The 18,489-nt window shown below is 53.9% G+C and overlaps 1 protein-coding gene across 2 annotated transcripts; it reads right to left on the reverse strand.

The window, feature by feature from the left end:
• Positions 1-812: 812 nt before the first annotated feature.
• PMVK (phosphomevalonate kinase) lies at positions 813-10,058 on the reverse strand. 2 transcript variants are annotated; one of them, XM_028502814.2, is made up of 5 exons: positions 9,675-10,058; positions 7,891-7,954; positions 5,370-5,522; positions 2,536-2,665; positions 813-1,333 (listed from the first exon to the last, which is right to left on the reverse strand). In XM_028502814.2, exons 1-5 carry the CDS (start codon positions 9,767-9,769, stop codon positions 1,197-1,199), a joined length of 579 nt encoding a protein of 192 aa, XP_028358615.1. In that variant the 5' UTR covers positions 9,770-10,058; the 3' UTR covers positions 813-1,196. The 2 variants fall into 2 exon arrangements, with proteins under 2 accessions (XP_028358615.1, XP_035870909.1); XM_036015016.1 differs by lacking the exon at positions 7,891-7,954 and having other exon boundaries at positions 818-1,333; positions 9,675-9,755.
• Positions 10,059-18,489: the final 8,431 nt, after the last annotated feature.

Below are 18,489 nucleotides of genomic sequence, written 5' to 3' on the forward strand. Positions count from 1 at the left end.
GCTCTCGGGCCTGGCCAACTGAAGCGGCCAGGGAGCTCGTTCCAGGAACAGGTGATCTACAGGGAGGTGTCAAGTTCAGTTTGGGTCACGTTGAGGCTGATGCAATTTCTTTGGTCGGCTTCTCATCGTTGAGAACCAACAGAGTTTGTGGGAGGAAAACAAAACCCGGGCCAGAGTGGCATGTTCCGGCGGGGCCTGAGGGTGGCAGGGAGCCACGGACTCTGCACTGCACCCACAGGCACGGGGCAGAGGGGACCCGGTCAGGGATCGGGAGCCTGCCTGTGTTCCAGTCTGACTCCCCCCACCCCGGGCAAGCTGTTCCACTTTCCGAGCTCTTGGCATCTGCGAAATGCAGATGACAAAACTCTCCTTGCCTATTTCACAGGGTGGCTTTGAAGAATCTGGAAGAAATTTATGAATTGTATAAGGCTCTCTACACTTGGGCCAAGTCCAAGGTCCTCAATGGGAAAGCTGAGGCTTACAGTGATGTTTCCTGCCCGGGGCCCCCGCCCCGTGGTGACTGAGAGCCACTGACGTCTGGCGCCTCTGCCCCTCTGTCCCACCTCTGCCCCCCCGGGTGCCTGCCGCACTGAGCCTCCCTTGGAGGCCATCCCAGAAGATGAGACCCTAAGACCCCAAGCCTGTCTCCAGCACAAACAGAACTGCCGCCTGCACGGCTCGGGCCAAGGTCAGCCTCTGCAGGACACGTTCCAGCCCAGGAGGAAGGCAGCCCAGGAGCCAGGAGACACCCAGACCACCCAGGGGCCCTGAGTCCCACCCGGGCTGGGCGGGCAGCTAGGAAACAAGAGATGTCCAGTTCTGAGCATGTGCTCCGAAGAGGTTTATTGATGCCCACATTCTTGCCAAGAACCAGGGGCTAAAAGCATCCTGCTGGGGAAGCAAGGCCGCCGCAGGCTGATAGGCTGGACACCCACAGGGATGGTGGTGCTTCTGCCTCAAGCATAGCCCTTTGCCCTCTAAGTCCCCTGCTATGAGGCAGGGCAGTCCAGTCCATAGAGAAATGAGGTCTTAGAGGTTTCTTGACTTGTCTGACATCTGCCGGCCCCCCAGAAACCTGGACCCAGACCCTCTGTGCGCTCCCCACGTGGTTGCCAGTATCAGCAACCACGAGTCAGGCAGAGTCGTCCCTCCCCATCCTCACCCCTACAGCTTCTGGCGCTCCCAGAACCTGACGACTACAGTCTGGTGCGGACAAACTCGACCAGGTCCTCCAGCTGCTCCTCCAGGCGCTGCTCGTCTCCATGGTTCTCAATGACCCAGTCGAAGTCCCCAAAGTTGTCCAGGCCACATTCGGACTCACCATCATCCACTCCTGTGGAGGCGGCAAGGTGAGGTCAAGCCCGCTCCCTCAGGACATCCAGGCATTGTGCATGCACAGAGGCCCCAGATGGAGCGGCCCTCTCTTCTGCCACTCTGGGGCCAAGTTCCACCCACCCAAAGGAGGGTACTTGCAGACCTCTTGAAACACCCTGGGAGCCAGTTCAGTAGCCTGCAGCCACCTGAGCCCTCAGAGGGTTCTGCTGACTAAACTCTTCACTTGTCACTTCCTACAGAGCAGGACTGGGTCATCTGAAATCACAGACAATGCAATAGGGCAGCAGGTCCCCAACCCTTTAGGCACCAGGGACCGGTTTTGTGGAGACAGTTTTTCCACAGACAGTGGGTAATGTGAATGAAGCCTCACCCGCTAGCCCGCTGCTCGGCTCCTGCTGTGGGGCCCAGTTCTTCACAGGCCACAGATCAGGACCAGGCCGAGGCCCGGGCATTGGGGATCCCTACAATAGGTCACTGCATCTTCACTTTATGTGAAGATCAGTATGTTGCTTGCTTTCTGCCCCTAAATCTCTGATTCAGTCCTCTTGGGAGGCAGCATATGTCCCCTCATCTGACAATGAGAAGAGTGATACCAGGATCACCCGGTGGGTTTGATGTGTCTATAAAATGAGCTTCAAAGCACTTAGCACAGGCCCGGCCTGTGGTGAGCGCCAAGGAGACGAGCAGCCGTCAGGAGGGGTTGGATCCAGTGGATCTGAACTCTCCCAAGTTACAGCGAACTAGGGCAGGAGGCAGCCTGCGCTCTGCCTCTGAATTGCCACAGAGCAGGTCCCGGGCTTGCACCACTAAGGCTGCCTAGTATAGCTTCCTCTCGCCCAGCCCACTCTTACTCAAGCAGCAATGAGTTGTCAGGCCTGCCTCTGACCCACTGTCAGCCCCCCTAGGCTGGGGCTGGGTCCCAGACAGACCTCCAGGAGCCTGCTGGCCTAAGAAGGACAGCCCAGGTAAGGGTATAAAGCCAACATCATGGGGAACCTCTACTCCTCCCGACCCACCCCCCTGCCACAGGACACCTGCCCCTACCCCACACCACGTTCTAACCTGGGGACACTTGTGAGTCTCAGATTCCCTTTTCTAATCCCTCGATCATTCCCCCACAGCCTACCAGGGAGAGAGCAGGTGGCCTGGTATAAAAGTGGGGTGCACCGAGCTCTGGGGCAACGGCTGTGCCCAGCTCACCTGGCGTGAACACCCAGCCCCGCTGCTGCCGGCTCTGCTCCAAGGCCACCACACGCACCGTCTGTGTCACAGCCCCGTACGTTTCCTGGAACCACTGGATGTCAGACACCCTCCGTGTGTCACTCACCAGCTGCAGGGCAGGAACAGACAGGTGACCACGAGGACGTGGTGCAGGGCGCAGCAGGGCAGGGCACCGAGGGGAGGGGGGAAGGAGGGGAAGACCGGCCCCACTCCGAATAAACGGGAGCACGAGGCTGGTAGGCGCACTGCAGAGCCCGGACGAGTGCCCTCCTCCCCCATTATCACCCTACCAGCTGGGGCCAACACCGCCCCGCTGCTGCCCTCCAGGCAGCCCTCCCTGGTTGCTGCAGCCCGCTGCCCAGTCTGCGCACACTCTCTCTGTCACGGACACACGTGTGTCCGATGGGCGTGCTGGTCATTGCTGTGCTAAAGAAAGGGCCTCAGGCTTTGAAATAAGTTCAGCCAGTTCGACATATTCACTTTACGGACAAACAAACTGGGCCAGAAACAAAGATACAGCCCCTGCTCCACCCCAGCACCTGTTAAATCATAAATGTGACTTTTGTCAGCCCCTGCCCCCAGCCTCTCAAAGGCTTCTCATCCTTCTAATAAGATCCGAAGTCCTTGCCTGGGCTCACGAGGACAGATGTTGTGACATCTGGCACCCATTTCACGCCATCCTCCCCTCATCCGCCCCATGGCGGCCAACCGACCTGCCTGGTGTTTCTCAGACACGCCAACCAGGTGTCGTCCTCAAGGCTTCCACCCGCCTCCGCCTAGGATGGCAAGGCAGGCTCCCTCACTGCACGGAAGTCTCTGCCCAAACGTCACCTCCTCAGAGAGGCTTCTCCTGCCACCCGGTGCCCTCCCTGGCCCCCTTGATTCTGGTCTGCGACTCATTTTCCTCTGAGCACTCAGTACTCTTAAAAGCATCATTATTATTTGTTTGTATGTATGCTGATTGTCTGTCTGCCCTACCGAGAGTCAGCTCCGGGGAGGAAAGGACTTTGTCTCATTCACTGCCGTGTCCCTGGCCCCTCGAGCACTGTTCAATGAATGAAGGACTCAGCAAGTACTATGGCAAGTACCTACACATGCCAGGCACTGGGGCTAGGGTGGTGAGCAAAACAGAGCTGGTGCTTACCCTCTCAGAGCTTCTGGTTTTGTGGGAGACAGACACTAAGCAAGCAGCTTCACTAACAACCACGTAATCACAGTGCATGGAAACAAGCATCTCCACCTCACCGCTGCCAAAACTGAACTCCTGACTTTCTCCCCAAACCTGTTCCTCCCACACCTTTCCTGTCTCAGAAAATGACAACTCCATTTGTCCAGCTGCTCAGAACAAAATCCTTGGCACCGTCTTCTGTCCCCACACTCCACAGCTAACTCACCAGTAAATCCTACTGGTTCAATCTCTAAATCTATTCAGAATCAACTGCTTCTCTCTCCTCTGTCAGCACCATAGGCTGGGCTGTGGCCACTCTGCCTGCCTGCGGAGAGATCCTCTGCCTGGCTCCCTGGCTCCACCCTTGCCCTTCCCCCAGCAGCCAGGCTGAGCCTTTGAACCTCAGATCACATCACGCCCCTACTCTGTTCGAAACCCTCCACGGAGTCACCATCTCACACATATATCCAGGCTCTTCCAAGGAACCTGCCTGACCTAGCCCCGCCTGCCGCGCACCCCTCACCCACAAACATCTGTTTGTCTCACGCCCTTGCTGCCTTCAGATCCTGCTCAGATGTCACCATATCGGAGAGGCCTCCTTCCACCCTTAACAAAGCAGCGACCCAGCCTTCCTCGTGCCCCTGGCCTGCTTTATTTTGCTCCTTATTATTTATCTCCAGCTGACAGATCCTATATTATGTTAGGACCTACCTGCCTCTACCCCCAGCTACAGCGTAAGCTCCCTGAGGGCAGATTTCACCGCCTGTTTGCACTAACACATCCCCAAGCCACCTGGAACCAGGCTTCATCCAGGAGATAATGCCAAAATGAACATGGACAAAAAGGGTAAGGCGCTGTGGGAGCGCCTGGCAGGGAGCACCAGCGAAGACCTGGGTATCAGGGAAGGCTTCCCTGCGGAGGTGCCATGGAAGCTGAGCTAGAGCTAGCCAGGTGAAGAGGGAAAGAAAGGGCAGTCCAGGCAGGTAGAAGAACATGTGCAAAGGCCCTGATTCCAGAAGGAACTCAACTTATTTGCAGAACAAAAAAAAAAAAGCCAATGTAGCTGCAGCTTAAAGAGTAAGGAGCCTGCCCTGGCTGGTGTGGCTCTGTGGATTGAGTGCAGGCCTGTGAACCAAAGGGTTGCCAGTTCAATTCCCAGTCAGGGCACATGTCTGGGTTGCAGGCCAGATTCCCAGTAGGGGGCATGCAAGAGGCACCCACAGAGTAATGTTTCTCTCCCTCTCTTTCTCCCTCTCTTCCCCTCTGTCTAAAATTAAATAAAATCTTTTTAAAAATGTTTTAAGAGTAAGGAGGTTAAGCCAGATCTTTCAAGACCCAAAATTCATGTGAAGGATTTCAGTTTTGTTCATTAGAACAGTGAGATAAAGGAGTGACATGACTTGGTTTGTTTTTAAAAGGCCACTCTAGCTGCTCTGTGACGAATGACTTAAATGGGTCAAAGCTGAAGCCAGGACCAGCTTGGGGCTACTCGGTTGTCTGGGGGAGGTGGGGGCGCGGTTCGGGTCATGGGAGACGGCAGTGGAAACAGAGAAATGGGCGTATCTGAGATTTACTGGGGGAGAGACACAGACTGGGGAAACGGGCTTTCCTTAATGCTGCCCCGCAGCACTCGCAGCACTCTTACCCAGACCGGCTGGGAGACGCCCTCCACGACCTTCCTGCAGAAGAAGCCTGGGTCAGCCTGGCGCTTCTCCTCTCCCCAGCGGATCATGTCCCTCCGATAGGCCTCCTTGTAGCTGCTGGCGTCCAGGAGTCTCTGGAAGTCCAATCCATGCTCCTGCCCAAAGCACGTTATGTCTATGCCCCAGCCTCTCAACCTCAATGGCTTCTCCTAAAACAGAGGAGGGGCCATCCCTTCTCTCACCTGCCCTCCCCCAAGATGATGCAAGGGCCAACAGGGTGTCCACCAGGACAGAGGCCTACAAGGGAACGGGCTCTAGGAACAAGGAATCCCAAACATGGACAGAAGAGAGGTCTTGAGATAATTTTTGCACTTTTTTTAAATGTGCAGTGTGGTTGTGTGTTTATTTGTATATTTGTTTGCTTGTTTGTTTTTGCAACAGTTTTACCTTCCCAATTATATCTGAGTTAAACTAATCCTAAAATTATATAGTTTGCACCCCCTGGGCACAGGCTTGGCCTTCAGCTAAAGTTGGAAATAGGAAAACACTGCATTCCATATCCTCCCACTGCCCACTCGGCATGCTCGCTGGTCCCAAAGCCCCTCGGAGACACGGCTTCCCTGACTCTCTCCTTTCCCTGTTACCCCCATCCTCACCCCCACCCCCTGGCGCCACTGCTGAACCAACAGCACTTTCCTTGGCTCCGGCTCCGGCTCCCCGGGCCTGAAGAAGGAACTGCCCTGACCCCCTGCGGGAGCTGCTTCCAGACCAGGCTCCCTTTCTCCAGGGACACCAACGAGCGGGAGGGACCCATCCAGAGAGCCCAGGACAAGAAGGGTCTGAAAAACACCACTCGGTGCAGGTTCTAGCTCTCCACTAACTCCCTACTAACTCCCAGCAACAAGGCCTCTAGCCTCAGACACTGTTTTTTCGGCGGCAAACTGAGGGGCCAAGACCTGGCCAGTCAATCGCTTCTACCTGCACCTCCGGCTCCCAGGTGATGCCAGAAGCCGCCTCTTCTTGTAAACTCGTTCAACTCCTCTTTACGGCAGGGGAAGAGTGGCCGCTAGGAGCTTCATGGTCTCCTTGTCAGTTTTATTTCCCACTGTGATTTACATCAATGCACCAACGTTTAGTTTTGTTTGTGTGTTTAAATGGGAATGGGGTGGAGTAATGCTGGACCTCCAGACCAAGGGGCAGGCTGGCCTATCAGAGTCTCTCACTGAGTTTTCAAAAATGCAAACTCCCGTCCCTCCGACCCCGCCCCCCTCCCCAGTCTGACTTGAGCCAGGCATCATCTGAGAACTCGGGGAAGCAGACTCTGGTTTCCAAACTCCGCCTCAGAGCCTGGGGGTGCTTCGGCGGTGCCTGGATCCCACTGCGGAAGACTGAGTGCCCCCCAGTCAGAGTCACTCCTAGTCTGTCTACTGAATATGAGGAACTCTGCATCCAAAGGTCCCCACTTAGAAAAAAAGAAAGAAAAAAGGCGGGGAATGAAAACCACTGACCCTGTCGTCCCCAGAATCCCCCAGGCTGCAGTTCTGTCATGGGGCCTGTTTAACTGGGGCAGAGGCCTCAGTGGCACAGGAGGATGCTTCCCGTGAGACATGGGAAAGGGGCAAATCCGTCTCGTGTGGCCCCAGAAGGCCAGACTGGGTCTCAGTGACCCAGGGGCCATGAGCTCAGACGCCTGGAAAGGTGTACTGGGAAGTCAAGGACAAAAATGCAGGCCACCGTGGGGACTTTTTCCTTGTGTGGGAGGCTCACCCTTCCCATTTTCTACGTCTAAGGTTCTAAGAGTTCCTGTTTGTTTTTTTAACCCTATGTTAACAATCCTGTTTATTTTTTGTAAAACCCACGTGGCTCAAAATTCAAAAAATACACAGTCACTTACAATGAAAAATCCCTTTCCCAGCCCTGTCCCCAGCCCATGGAGGCTGCCAATAGTACAGCCTCTCATCTGCCCTCCCAGCACCAGCACATCCAGAGCTCCAGAACAGTGTTTAACACGCTGCAGGCACCCCATAAATGTCTGTTGGATGGCTGAATATGCGGGCAGATATTCTTACATTTTTCCCCATTTTTGTACAACGTTCTCTATATATACACTGTTCCGAATCTTATTTTTTTTTTCACTTAATAGTACATCTTGACAATTCGTGCAACTGAGTTGCTCTGGAGAGAGTCCCAGGCCGAGGCCGGCCAGCTGCAGCTATGACGGGCCACCACACTCCACTTTCTGGGTAAGACCGAGCGTGCAGACCTTGCTAACACCACGGCACCAGGGCTGCCGGCTCACCTCCGCAGCCTTCCCTCAATCAGCCTTCTTGCAAATGCCCTGAGGAGGTGGTCTGAAGTGAGTGAGGCCGAGGGGAACGAAGTTGAAGCTGAAAATACCCCCACGAAGTCCAACCATAGAAAGCCAAGAGCTGGCCGCTACCCTGCCAACAGTGGTCACAGCCACCAAACGCAGGGAGCTGGCTCCTTCCGACCCACGAGGTGTCACAGAGAGCCACCACCTACCTGAGCATACTGCTCCTTGAGTGGGCTGGAGAGCCGGAGGATGGCACAGACGTGGGCTCCAAGCCTGTGGACCGGGAGACCCAAACCCCGTTAGTCTGGAGCTTCCCAGCCGAGGGAGAGTCCAGAGGCCGGGGGTGGGGTCCCATTTCTGCTCCTGGGATCTTTCTAACTGTGTTAGGTTTCAATGCCCATGACCCTATTTTCTCATCTGTAAAATGGAGATACCAGTTTCAATTCTGTCTCCCACAGGGTCATTAGGAAACTTAAATGAATGTGAAAGAGCCCTAAAACTAACAGGTAAAACAAATGAAACTACAATGACAATGTGGTATTCTGGCTAGACTGGGTTACTGTCGGACCCCTGAACTAGCTGTCTCTCAGTCTCAACTGACGTGGTCACTGCAACACCAATTCACTCATTCAGCTCAGTTTGCTCGGCCAGCTGTGTATTGTATGGTGCTGTGTGCTCACACACTCATTCAAGCACTGACATAGCGACATAGATGTTTCAGATGAGGAAACTGAGGTTGAGTGAGTGAGAACTGACTCACCCAAAGGTACGCTGCAAGTAATGAAGCCAGTGTTGTTAAAATGAAACTAATAGCTAACATTTAGTTCCCGCGCCTTTATGAGGTGTCAAAAATTATTCTAAGCCCTTCACATGCATTATTTCATTTAATCCTTACAGCCAACCTATTATTACCCTGGTCCCACAAATAACAAAACTGAGTCACAGAATGGGTAAGAAACTTATACAAGATCACAAACTAGCAAGTGGTGAGTCAGGATCTGAATCCCGGCAGTCTAATTCCAGAGCCTGTGCTTCTGACAACTATTTAACTTCTGCGTTTGCAGGTAAGGAGAAATGCAACTTAGGAACAGGTGGTGGATACTTGATGGGGAAAGATTCAGGCAGTTACCTCTTCCCTGGGCTCCCCCACAACCTCTTAAAACCCTTGCAGTGCCCGATAACAACCTCCGGGTGCCCCCACCACACTGGTCTTCAAGAGGAGGATGCCCGCCCTGCTGTCTCCCTGACCCCGCTGCTCCCCCAACCCATGACTCCACAAAAATGCTCCCACACAGAACATCTTGCTTTGAGAGAAAGGTATTATTTGGGGGACAGTGAGATAGAGCAGAAAGAACCCATTCCTCGGAGCTAAAGTTTGAGTCCTGGATCTGACGATGACTTCATGACCTGGCAAGTTTGGGTTGTGTTTTGTTTTGCTTTACTTTTCAGAGCCTCAGTCTTTTCATCTGTGAAATGGGGATACTGACTAGCACTGCCACACAGTACCTAACAAAGAGGTTTGGAGGATTAAAGGAGATAATACATATGCACAGTGCCTGGCACATAATAAAGCCTCAATAAACCCCAGTTATTAGGCGGTGTGCTGGGCAAGGATTTGTCTTTGGAGTATGACACAGTTGGGGTGTGGTCTTGAGAAAATCCTTTATCCATGACTCAGTTTCCTTATCTGTAACGGTTACCTGCAACATTGCTCTATGGATTAAGAAAGGTGTGTAAAATGTGACTTGGTAGTACCTGTTATTAATGCTTCTTGACAAGAAAGACCTACAGTTTACAGTCTTTGGAGACGTGGCCACTTGGTAATTTGAGGTGGGAGTGTATCCCCCACCAACAGCTCAGTGCTCCTCCCATCAGGAACCCGAGGACCCCTACTCCACAGCTCACTCCATCACACCCTAACACACCCCTCGTGTCACGTGATGCGGCATTTCCCCTCCCCTCTTCCCTATCTTCCCCTCTTCCTCCCCGACACCTGCTCTGCAGCGCCTCGGTCACGAAGTCCTTCCCGGATTTCCTCTTCCCGCTGAACAGCAGCACCAGCCGGGGGCTTCCTCCCAGCGGGGCCATGGGGCCCCCACGCTTTGCGATCCTGAAGAGGACACTACTCCCAACCCTTAAATCGGGCCACCTGTGCGAAATGGATGCGGCCACTAGAAGGAGCGACAACGGAAAGGGCTTCCGTACGCGTCTTCTCCACAGCTGTAAAGAGAGGACTACCAGCTCTCATACGGCTTCCGAACATTTTAATTAACATCCAAACTAATTAAATAGGGAAGCAAAGAAGGCTAATTCCCAGGGCGGTCTTCTCCCCTGCAGAAGCTCCCCTCCCAGCGCTCATTTAGAAGAGTCCGGCCCCGCCCAAACCCTGACGTCACAGTCCCGCCTCCGCAGCTGACAGGCGGGGCGGGGACTGGGTGCGTCTGTTTGCCTCCTGCGGAAGTGACGTCTTAAGTACGTGAGCGACAGCAATAATACAGGCTAAAAGGGGTACTTGAGGTCGCCCCGGCCGATATTACCTAGTGTTTCCTGGAGTCCCGTTCTCAGCCCGAAGTTCAGGGGCAGATGTAAGTGGCCGTGATCTGTCCCCTCCCTGAATTCCCAGTTCCGCCCCTGCCCACTGCAGCGACGGGCAGCCAGTCCCAGCCGAGTGGCTAGAATTGTCTTTAGCCAAGACTCGCTCGCTGGTATTTCTCTGAGCTGGTCCAAACAGAGCCCGTAACCCGTTACCGCCTGCATTTGAGGAGCTATAAAGTCATGCAGTCGTGCAAAGAGAAAAAGTGAGGTGTGGAGGCCTGAGAGACCGTTAATTCCCTGAATACTGAAAACATGGCACAGAAGCTCAGGAAAGAGTGGTCAGTGGTCACATGCAAGAAGGACTGGCTTCAGGAAGGTCTTGGTCTTTGTCTTTTTTAAGCAGCTGTGAAAGCGCCGCACTCATCAATGCACTTAGAAGGCAGCGTAGAGTGGAGTTTAACTCCAGCTTTGGCACTTGGTAGGAACGCCACCGTCAGCAAGTCACGCTGAGTTCATCATTGATAATGCCCACCTCTCAGCGTTCTGTTAAGGGGATGTGGAAAATATGTTAAAATACTTGATAAATTCTCAAATATCACCCAAATGTGGAGTTGTGGTTTAGTCTCAGCACTTTGTGACTTTAGAGTTTATAATCCAACCCAGGATCAGATTTTCCAGCTCACCTTCCAAACATTTATTTGGGACTCCACTGAAGCCTGAATCGCGCCCATGCTAGCAGAAACCAACAGGACGACCTGCTCTCACACGCCTGCTTCCCTGAGGCTCCACGAGGAAGGGCTCAGAACTCCCCCTCAGAGTCTCTGCGCCTACGTGAGCAAAAGCACACCCTGCCCCTTCCTCTGCCCACTGGAATGGAGCCCCCGGGAATTCCCAGTCAGTGATCAGAAATACCCTAGCCTCTTCTCAGAAGTTTCGCTCTGCTCCCTGACTCAACTGCACCTCACTGTCCCCCACTGTCCTCTCAAGTGGAGGCTTTTCATTTTCCCAGCCCTCACAGTTCAGCACAGACTCTGTGTCTGGCTGGGGCCTCCCTCCCTCCCCATTTCAGCCTCCAGATCATTATTCCCTGACCTCTTGGAAAATTCTGGCTCCTTTAAAGCTTATATACCACCTGGCTAACCCAGCCTTTCCCCTCTCCTCAGCATTGACAACCACCAATCCTGAGACTCACCCTCATGTACTGAGACTTGGTCACTGGCTCCTGGCCATTTCCACCCTGTCATCAGTGTCAGTGACCTCCCTACCTGCATGGTCAGCCCATCCAACACTCTGACCATTCAATGCCTTGGGCTCAGGTGACCAAAGGCTTTTTTGTCCTCTCCTTCTCAGATACTAGCTCCCATGGACACACCCAGGGCCTTGTCATCCCCAGAAGCCATTCAACCTGCAAGGCCACTTTCTAAAATACTGCACAGAGCAGTGCTTCCCTCCCAGGGCACCGCTGGCCCATAACACCTGCTCTCCTTCCTTCCACAGCCAAAGGGAACATTGAATGAGTGAAGATGTATGAGAAGCCTTTGTAAGCTGTACAGGGCTGCACAAATGTGAGGTGCTGTTCTGGGGCAGACTGCTGGTCTGGAAGTTGGGGTGTTACTGAGGGTGAGGCAGGAAAATAGAGAGCAGCAGGATTGTCTGATGGGAGTAGAAACAACCTGGGAAGGGGGTGGCCTGGGTGCTTGGGAACTGAGATCAGAAGCCAGAGGTGCCAGACACCCTGGTGTGATGGAAGGCCCAGAGACAATGCTCATGAAAGCCAGTGCTGGCTTCAGACAATGGAGAGTGCACCCAGAAGTGAGACACACGATCACCCTAAGAATCACCTCTCACTGCGGGGACAGACCATTCAAAGAGAGGTTTGCCACTCCAACCCAGAGGACAGCCTGGAAGTCAAATCTAGACACTCTCAGGGAGCCTGCTCGCTGTGTTAACACAGCCAGGGGAGCCTGTGCCTGCAGGGGACCAGTTCCTGCAGCTCTGCAGAATCTGGAGAAGCTGGGCTTTGTCACTGCCCCTCCAGCCCTGCCAGGCAGAAGGAGGGGGGTCCCAAGGTCTGCCTTTCCAAGGCAAGCCTGTCCCATAGTGGAACCAGATGTCATCCTGGCTCATAACACCACTGACTACCCTTGCTTCAATTCCATGCCTCTGGTTCCAATGTATCTTCCCACAGTCATCGTCCAGCTGAGCCAAGGGTGCCCTCCACCAGTGTGAACCAGTCTCATGTGTGGGTGCCCATTGCTTCTGGGCCAATGGAGCCTGGCAGCTGAGGGACAGAGAGGGTGAGGGCTGTAAGGAAGTGGGACAACAGGGGAAGAAAAGAAGAGAAGGGTAACCTGAGTCGTTGGGGAGCTAATGGGAAAGAATCCTATTTATTCTTGTACTTGTGCAACATGCATCCAAATGTCCAAAATGTGCCAGGTACTGCTAGAGACACAATGGTAAACAAAACAGAGCCTGCTCTTAGAGAAAGAGATCTTACAGGCAAGAAGGGGTTGGAAAGAAGTATTCCAAGTCATGAAAGGCAAGGACCTACATCCCAGATTGCTCTATCCAGCAAAACTTTCATTTAGAATGGAAGGGCAGATACAGTGCTTCCCAGATAAGGTCAAGTTAAAAGAGTTCATCATCACCAAGCCCTTATTATATGAAATGTTAAAGGGACTTATCTAAGAAAAAGAAGGTAACAAACGTGTATAGTAAAAATGACAGCAAACTCACAATTATTAACAACCACACCTAAAACAAAAACAAACTAAGCAAACAACTAGAACAGGAACAGAATCACAGTAATGGAGATCACATGGAGGGTTATCGGGAGGAGTGGGAGGAGGAGAGAGGGGGAAAAGGTACAGAGAATAAGTAGCATAGATGGTAGGTAGAAAATAGACAGCGGGAGGGCAAGAATAGTATAGGAAATGTAGAAGCCAAAGAACTTATGACACATGGACATGAACTAAGGCGGGGGATATGGGTGGGAGGCGGTATGCAGGGTGGAGGGGAGTGAAGGAGGGGGAAATGGGACAACTGTAATAGCATAATCAATAAAATATATTTTTTTAAAAAACAAAGATTCATGATTTAGAGTAATTTTTGTTTTCCTATTAGATTATTTCATAGTGAATGTAAACCTTGGAGCTGGAGAACTAACCCCACTTCAAATACTATTAAAGAATGATTTATTGATTTTATTTTACTGTGGTTTTTTTTTTTTATCCTCACCCAAGGACATGCTTATTGATCTTAGAGAGATGGAACGGGGAGGAAAGACAGAGGGAGAGAAACATCAGTCGGTTGCCTCTCACATGTGCCCCAACTGCGGACTGGGGATCAAACCACAACCTAGGCATGTGCCCTGACCAGGAATCAAACCCATAATCTTTTGGTTTACAGGATGATGTTCCAACCAATTGAGCCACACCAGCCAGGGCTCATTTTACTGTTTGTTTTTGTTTTTAACAATCTTAGTGATAAAGGTTGATGTTTATTTTTGAAAGGAAATTGGGAGACTTGCCTCACAGTCAGAAGCTATAAGTTGAGAAGCCGAGTCGTGCGTCTCCAAAGCTCGGAGTTTCTGCAGGCAGGGCGGCCTCCTGGACCTGCAGGCCATGCCTGGCCACGGGACGGTCACTCCTTCCCCACGGGCCTCTTGGCAACACTGGACTCAACACTGCTGGAAAGCCTGTGAAGAGGTCCCTGTCCAGGGCCAGGCTCAGGGTGAGCGATTCATCAATGACTGATAGATAAATGAATGAGCGAAGGGGTGGGGACTGCAGAGACAGCTGGGAGGCCAGGACTTCACTCCTGAGGCTAAAAGGGCCCTTCGTGTAATCCTAAAGCTGAGGCCTCATAATGCCAGACCCAGCTGCTCAGTTTCCTGGGGCAGCGGCTGGAAACCCCTCTTTCACTCCCATCCCAGACCTTGGCAGGTCCAGCTTCCTGTCTCTCTTGCTACTGCCCCCCTGTGGCCACTGCCAGACGTCTCTGGAAAAGGAGCCATGAGTGAGTCACCCATCCTTCAGGGGCAACAAGAAAAGGAAACTTGTATAGCAAGCAGCTCCTGCGGACCTCACCTGGGAGCCTGAATGCCCAGCGTGAGGAGCCGGAGAGACAGGGAGAGGGGAGGAGGAGGAACGGGGGACTCTCAGTCAGGAGTCCACAGCTGTGGGCCTCCGTCTCCACTCTGTCCCTAGCTTTGGGACCTTGGACAAGCCGCTTCCCTCTCTGGGCCTCAGTTTCCACCTCTGAACAACAGAAGTGGGTGTGATGCTCATGCTGCCCTTCTACAGCCGGCCTTCTCATACCCACAAACTGGCACTGCTAAGGTGGCAGCTGGTGGCCAGAGAGGAACCGCCTCCAGGACCAGGTACTCGGGTCACTGACGTGGGGTACACACAGGCCCAGGGAGGAGGGGTCAGCTAGAGACACACAGGTGAGAGCTTAGATGTTGCTTCCAAACTCCAGGTCCGCTGATGGGGAAGGAAGGGGGCGAACAGCAGTGCCCGACATTCTAAATGCCCACCGAGGTCCTAAGGGCTGCCTGGGGACCCGTCTTCCTACTCTGCCACTGGCCAGCTCTGATGGACCTTAAGCAAGTCACCTCATCTATCTCAGTTTCTTCATGTGTGAAATAGAGATAGTTATGGCCATACCTTCTTGGAGATCTACTTCCCAGGGAGAGAGAAGGGTTAGAATTGCCCTGAAAGATCCGAGGCCTGAGTAGATGAGTGAGTGGCCTGTTTCTCTGCGGGCCTCAAGCCTTGGTTTCTGTTCTGGTCCCTCCCAGCCAGCTGTGTGGGACCAAGGCTGAACGCTGGATGAGCGGGTCTGTCTGGCCCGTGGGTAGTTGACCTTCCATGGGGGGCTTGTAACATTTTCCTCTCCACCGCTCTCAGGTTTCTGCCTCTCCGGCCACAGTCCCATGACCTGTCCCTTTGACTTTGGACAGGGTCACTGCCCTCTGCTGGGTCAAGGGAAGTATCGGATGCTGGTATGAATGGCTCTAAAGGGCCCCACCCTGGAGAGGAATTGGGGGCGTGATGAGACACGCGGCAGCTCCGTGGAGCCCAGAGGTGAACAGCTGGGAGAGTGGCTCTATCCCGACCCTTATCCCGTACGTCAAGCCCCGCAGCTTCCCCCCACCTACCGTCTGTCTGCACTAGCAGTTCGGCCTTTCCCCCTCTCCCAGCATTGCAGGAGGGTGTAGTCATCCCCGGTCCTGAGGCCGGGAGCTGAGTGTGTCCTGGACTCCTCCCTCTCCTCCCCGCCCTTGAGCCAGCCCAGGCCAGTCCATTCTGATTCACTGATCTAAATCAGGCGCCTGTCATCACCCCCCTGGGCCCTTGGTGGACACCTCCTTAACGACCTCCAGGTTCACATCTCTCCATTCTGCCCCTCCGACCACCGGCTACAGCGCACCCACGTGTGACTCAAACGCCTTCAGTGTCAGGGGCACTCTCCCCACTTCCTACGGGAACGCTCCCCCTTAGACCTGCAGGAGAGTCCTGTGAGGGGATTTGCTCCCTTGGGAACGTGAACTTAACCCTCTGGCCACACCTTTGCCCAGGCTGGAATCTCCTTCTCCTGCACAAATCCTATTATCTTTTAAGATCCAACTCAAAGGTCACCTCTCCTTCCTCTTCAGTTCCTCAGCTGATGCCTCTCTGATGCTGTGGGGAAAGTAGTTAAAATTCTGCTTCATGTTAGACTCACCCACTCAGCCTCAGGGACAAGACTGGGGTCTAGCCCTGACTGGCGTGGCTCAGTGGGGTGGGCATTGTCCCACAAACTGAAAGGTCACTGATTCCATTCTGAGTCAGGGCACACGCCTGGGTTGTGGGCCAGGTCCCCAGATGGGGGTGCGAGAAACACAACTGGTCCATGTTTCTCTCACACATCGGTGTTTCTCTCCCTCTCTTCTCCTCTCTCCAAAATAAATATTTCTTAAAAAAAGAACTGGGGTCCCCACGGCACTTTGTGTCGGGACTTGAATGCTCGTGTCTTCTCCCCGCCAGCTGCTGCTGAGGGTTTGAGAGCCAACACCATCTGCCCCCATAGTAGTTCGCAGAGGCCCCGGCTTCCCCCTTAGAGCTTAATTAAAAATAACTACTATTTAGCCCTGGCTGGAATAGCTCAGTGGATTGAGCACGGGCTGCAAACCAAAGTGTTACAGGTTCGATTCCTAGTCAGGGCACATGCCTGGGTTGCAGGCCATGACCTCCAACAACCGCACATTGATGTTTCTCTCCCTCTCTCTTTCTCCCTCCCTTCCCTCTCTAAAAATAAATAAATAAAATCTTAAAAAATCAATAATACCATCTTTAACAGTACTCTACAGTCTGAAAAACCTTTTCATTTATTTGCTAGTGACTTACTTTATCCTCACAACAGCCTATGAAGGGCTGCCGTTTCCACTGTAATGCTGGGAATGCGAGGAGGGGCACCTTGCCCAAGGCTCTAGGTAGGCCCCCAAGTGGTGGGGCCCCAAGACTGGGCTTTCTGATCTCAAAGCCTGCCCAGGCCGGAGGTCTAGTTAGAAGTGAGCTGGGCCAGGCCTCCCTCTGGCCCGGAGTGATTAACAGGTGATTGGGAAAAGGGCCCGTTTTTGCCCTAATGGGCAGGGCCCGTTCTGGAAGCCAAGGATTGCCAAGGAGATGGGCAGCACCCTTAGGGGAGAGCCCACAAGGGGAGAGGGAGGGAACTCGGACAACGCAACAGGAGGTGGGGACGAAGGGCTTCTGCAGCTCAGAAGGCTGAGTGGTGAAATGGGGCGAGGGGCCTGCTGGGCTCTGGCACCAGCGCCCCACCCTGCCCTGCAGAGTCCCTGCCAGACCTCTGCAAGCATGTGAAGTGTGAAGGGACTGGGGACGTCTGTGTCCCAGAACAAGGCCGAAAGAGATGTCTCCGCATCAGGGTGGCCCTGGAAGGTTCCCATGGCAACAGCTAGCCAGTCCAGCGTCTGTCCTTGGGCCCACTTGGGGTGGGAGAGCAAGGGGGTACCGAGGAGCAATTGTCACGAGGAACACGTGCCTCTGACCCTCAAGGGGATTATGGGAGTGGTACGGGCTTGAAGGAGACCCAGCACCAAATTTCAGCCACCTCCCCACCCATCACCTTGGGGCGGGTGGGAATGGGAGCAGTGGGCAAAGCCTGGGTCCTGGAGGACCGAGGAGGCCGACGGAGACCGAGAGCCTGGAGGAGTTAAGGGCTGGGGGGAGGGCTTGGTGAGAGAAAGCTGAGCTGAGGGTTATGGGTAAGGGCAGCTCAAGGAAAGGAGGTTAGGCTAAAGGATGAGGGAGGGAGAGACGGCAGATTGGGGGATGGCGGGGAAGTGAGGGTTGGGAACTGGCCAAAGGAAGCAGAACTTTTCCATTTAAGAGGGAAGGCACAAGAGGGCCACTCCCTACTCCCGTGATTCCCCTGAGGCACCCACAGCTGAGCTCTGAGCTGGGGAATTCCCAGAGCAAAAAGCAGAAAACCATGGGCTCAAAGTACCGAGCTCTTACACTGCAAGGGCCCAGGCAGGCCCTGAGAGGCCAAGCAGGCCTACCCACAGGCTTCCTGTTCCCCTGGCCCCGGGCGCGAGCTGTCCTCCAGCTCTGTGGGAAAGGAGGGGAGCCGTCGCCCAGTCCCAGCCTCCCCTGGCTCACCTCCACACACTGGCCCTGAATCAGCAGCACATCCTCTGGTCTGGGACCTGGGGCCCCTGTCTTGGCCAGTGCTAATGTGGGTGCATGGATGTGACGGAGAGAGGGGCCAAATGACCTATGATGGGCACAAGAATTACCTGCCAGGGCACCCCGGAGAGAGGGTCACCAGAGTGGCCCACATCCCCACTGTCCTGGCCCTCCCCAATACACCCTTGGGTTCCTGGCTCTTTTTCCCCCTGACCTGATTCAGCAGTTTGAGAAACCTGCAGCTCAGCACAGCTACTTCCTGAGTGGGAAAGGAAGAGGGGGTGCTCTGGGGAACTTCCTAGCCTGAGAGTCCGTTATGCAAACGAAGGAAATGGTGAGAAATGGAACTGAGAAGCCCCGAGTGGCCACAGTGAGAGTCAACAAACTCCCTCTGGGAACCCGGAGGCCAGGCTGTGGCCCCTCCCCCAAGCCCAGGCTGCTTTCCCCAGACACAGAACCCCGCCTGCCTTCCGGTCTGAATCCCTCTCCCGGACACCGGAGTTTAGCACCAGCATATGTTCTGAGCCACAGGAACGGCACAAGCTGGCTTCCTCAGGAGTCACCACAGTCCACAGAACTGGG

Source organism: Phyllostomus discolor, chromosome 14, assembly GCF_004126475.2.
Source record: "Phyllostomus discolor isolate MPI-MPIP mPhyDis1 chromosome 14, mPhyDis1.pri.v3, whole genome shotgun sequence".
Classification (NCBI taxonomy): domain Eukaryota; kingdom Metazoa; phylum Chordata; class Mammalia; order Chiroptera; family Phyllostomidae; genus Phyllostomus; species Phyllostomus discolor.